This window comes from Oncorhynchus mykiss, chromosome 5, assembly GCF_013265735.2.
Source record: "Oncorhynchus mykiss isolate Arlee chromosome 5, USDA_OmykA_1.1, whole genome shotgun sequence".
Classification (NCBI taxonomy): Eukaryota; Metazoa; Chordata; class Actinopteri; order Salmoniformes; family Salmonidae; genus Oncorhynchus; species Oncorhynchus mykiss.
The window spans coordinates 10,642,295-10,645,516 of NC_048569.1; the positions used below are offsets into that span (position 1 = coordinate 10,642,295).

General features: G+C 40.3%; 1 protein-coding gene across 1 annotated transcript; it reads right to left on the bottom strand.

Annotated features, from left to right (window-relative positions):
• Positions 1–562: 562 nt before the first annotated feature.
• LOC110523178 (CD209 antigen-like protein C) lies at positions 563–1,654 on the bottom strand. The gene has a single exon (XM_021601645.2). The coding sequence runs from the start codon at positions 1,591–1,593 to the stop codon at positions 910–912; it is 684 nt and encodes a 227-aa protein (XP_021457320.2). The 5' UTR covers positions 1,594–1,654; the 3' UTR covers positions 563–909.
• Between the last annotated feature and the right edge of the window lie 1,568 nt (positions 1,655–3,222).

Consider the following 3,222-nt stretch of genomic DNA (forward strand, 5'->3'; position numbering starts at 1 on the left):
AAAGGTCGCAAAGTTCAAGGGGGCCGAATACTTTCGCAAGGCACTGTATGTGACCAATAAAATTTGATTTATGCCTGCCCATACCATACCCCCACCGCCACCATGGGGCACTCTGTTCCCAACGTTGACATCAGCAAACCGCTCGACCACACAACACCATACATGTGGACTGCGGTTGTAAGCCCGGTTGGATGTACTGCCGAATTCTCTAAAACAACATTGGAGGCTGCTTATGATAGAGAAATCAACATTGAATTATCTGGCAACAGCTCTGTTGGAAATTCCTGCAGTCAGCATACAATTTGCACGCTCCCTCAACTTGAGACATCTGTGGCGTTGTGTGACAAAACTGCACATTTTAGAATGGCCTTTTATTGTCTCAAGCACAAGGCACACCTGTGTAATGATCGTGCTGTTAAAGCAGCCTCTTGATATGCTGGATAGATTATCTTGGCAAAGGAGAAATGCTCACTAACAGGGATGTAAACACATTTGTGCACAAAATTTGAGCGAAATAAGCTTTTTGTGCATATGGACAATTTCTGGAATCTTTTTTATTTTTTCAGCTCATGAAACATGGGACCAACACTTTACATGTTGCGTTTATATTTTTGTAAAGTTTATTGAATTAGCAGAAAGTATACCTTATTTATGTACAGCATTAATGGAAGCAAAATGAACAATAACATTTTACAATATTACTATTACAGTCATTTCAGTCATGGATAACTAAAACTTAAAGTAATTTATCGAATGATATGTACATCATTGTGTGAAATGGTAACTGTGTGTGTGTTTGTGTGCGTGAGTCTGTTTGTGTGTGCCTTTCTCTCCCTAGTCTAATGCAGCGTACTATTTTACCATAGATAGTCCTTTTTCAACATCAGTGCAGAGAGAGGACCTATGATCCTATTTCTCACATATCCCTTTATTTTTAATGGAACACTTCTCATCATTCCACAACCCTGAACGATTCCAGATCTCCCCACAGTCCTGGTCTGTTCCATTGTTGCTGTTGGGCTGCCCTCTCTCCCAATTCGCTGTGGTCAGTGGTGTACCATCCACCCATTTCCAGGTCCCTTCAGTAACTGAGTCAGTAAGACCAATCCAGACATTATTTTTTGTTTGGTATAATCCATTGATAAATACCTGTTCCTCTTTGCTGTTTATGATCACCAGATCTGCTCCAAACTCTTGGCATTCTTCACTGCTCTGAGTCCAGGTTTTTTTCTCATTGGTGATGTAGTAACAGCTAAATTCAAACTCCCTCCAGCCTTCTGGACAGCGTCTCCCTTTGATCTTCTTGTTCAGGTTTTCTTTCTCCTTCTGTAGCTGGTCTCTCTCCTTCTGTAGCTGGTCTTTCTCCTTCTGTAGCTGGTCTCTCTCTTTAGTCAGGTTGTTGTAACTGGTCGATTGGTTTCTCTGGTAGACAGACAGGCTAATGATCCCAGCCAGTAGGAGAACACACAGCAACCCCAGACACACTGCAGCAGCTCTGGAGGGTCTCTTCCACCTCTGGAAATATATTGCTCCTTCTCTTGGGCTGGCCCTGAAGGAACTTGAATTGGCATATGTATTTTCATCATTCTCCATCTTGACACACTTCTGCTCAAATACAGTTAACTTCAACTGTTACTTCAGCTCTAGTTCTGAGTCAAGAGTCATCCTCAGTAATAGTGGACAGGAAACAGGAAATGTACAGTTCCTCAGTGCATGAAGACGCATAATTTTCTTAGAAATGCTGTTGGGTAAATACAACCACTCTCAAATTCAAAGAGTCCATGACGTCGACATGCTTGTTTTAATGTATATTTAAACAAAGTTGTTTATTTACTTTTTTATCTTCCTCTTCAGTCATGATAGGGTTTAAACATGATAGGGTTAAACAGTTATTCTAAACACTTCAGTCATGATGGGGTTTAAACAGTAATACTAAACTCAAAGGGCCATGTTAGTCTAATGATTGTTGAACAGCAAGACTTTTGTTTCTTAATATGATGTACCACTGTGTCCTTTAGAGGGCGCTATAGGGCTTTTAATGAGAAACAGATGAGCATTATATCTCTTCAGATTCCATATTGGATTTTAAGCATGGATCCACATCGCTAGACTGTATTGTTTTACTACAATATGTACCTATTATCCTTATCATTAAACACATTGATTATACTTGCTTACCTGACAGACACCATCTCCTAGCCTCCCAGGCCTCGTAGGCCAAGGTCCTCTTATGAGCAGATTTATATTGCTTTGTTTTGTATACGGAGTTGTGAGGACATATTGGGATGTCACGGTGGGGTATCCCAAAACCTTAGAATGCCCAAAGCATGTTGTTGAACCATTTCTTAGAGGTAAGCCTTTGAAGCGCAGCACCTTTTTAATACACCAACAAAGGCACGTAATGCTCATTGACTGAATGGCCACCGCTCTGCAGAGGGGAAAATATGTACAGTAGGGAGCAGTCTTCTGCTATGCTCTGTCTGATAGATTTATCCTCAGATTAGGTCAGTTTGCCATTCGCTCTCTGTGGTTTCATTTGTTCAGTTCTTGCTCCTCGTACCTGGTGAATTTGCAGCCATTTAACCTTAAGGGTTGGTTTCCCAGACATTGATTAAGACTAGTCCTGGACTAACAATCACTTTGGAATTAAAATAGTATTTTGGTCCAGTACTAGTCCTAATCTGTGTTCGGGCAGCCCTCTTTAAGGACTGGTTTCCCACTTCTAGATTAAGACTAGTCCTGGACTCTCTCTCCAAAGTTGGAACACAAAATTTGGTTCCAGCAAAGTATGTAAGAATGATGCAACAGATTATCTATTTTAGTGGGTCTTTTTTTTTTTTGCCGCTCGAAGAAACTGAAGTAATATTGCAATGCCGTTGATCAATATAATTTGTTATCAACTGACATCCCATGTTCATTAAGTAGTTTCACAGTGCCGGTCAGGAAACCTGCTAGATAAAGTAAACACCTGAACCTTTCCACAATAATCTTGACTGCAGGATACATTTCAGCAGCAATGCCAGTTTTGAGTCTGATAAATGTAATTCTGGTATTTTCATAGAGTTTTATAACGTCTGCCTGAATAAAACCATGGAGAAGAGGACATGTTTACAACATGTTTACATTATTTCTATGTGATGTATTAATACTCTCTGAACCTCATGTTAACTCTATTCTCACCTTCACCTTTCACCTGATTGGTCAGTCACATGCAACCCAAAT

Coding starts and splice junctions, on each gene's coding strand:
- LOC110523178 (XM_021601645.2), bottom strand. CDS start 1,593: ATGGAGAATGATGAAAATACATATGCCAATTCAAGTTCCTTCAGGGCC.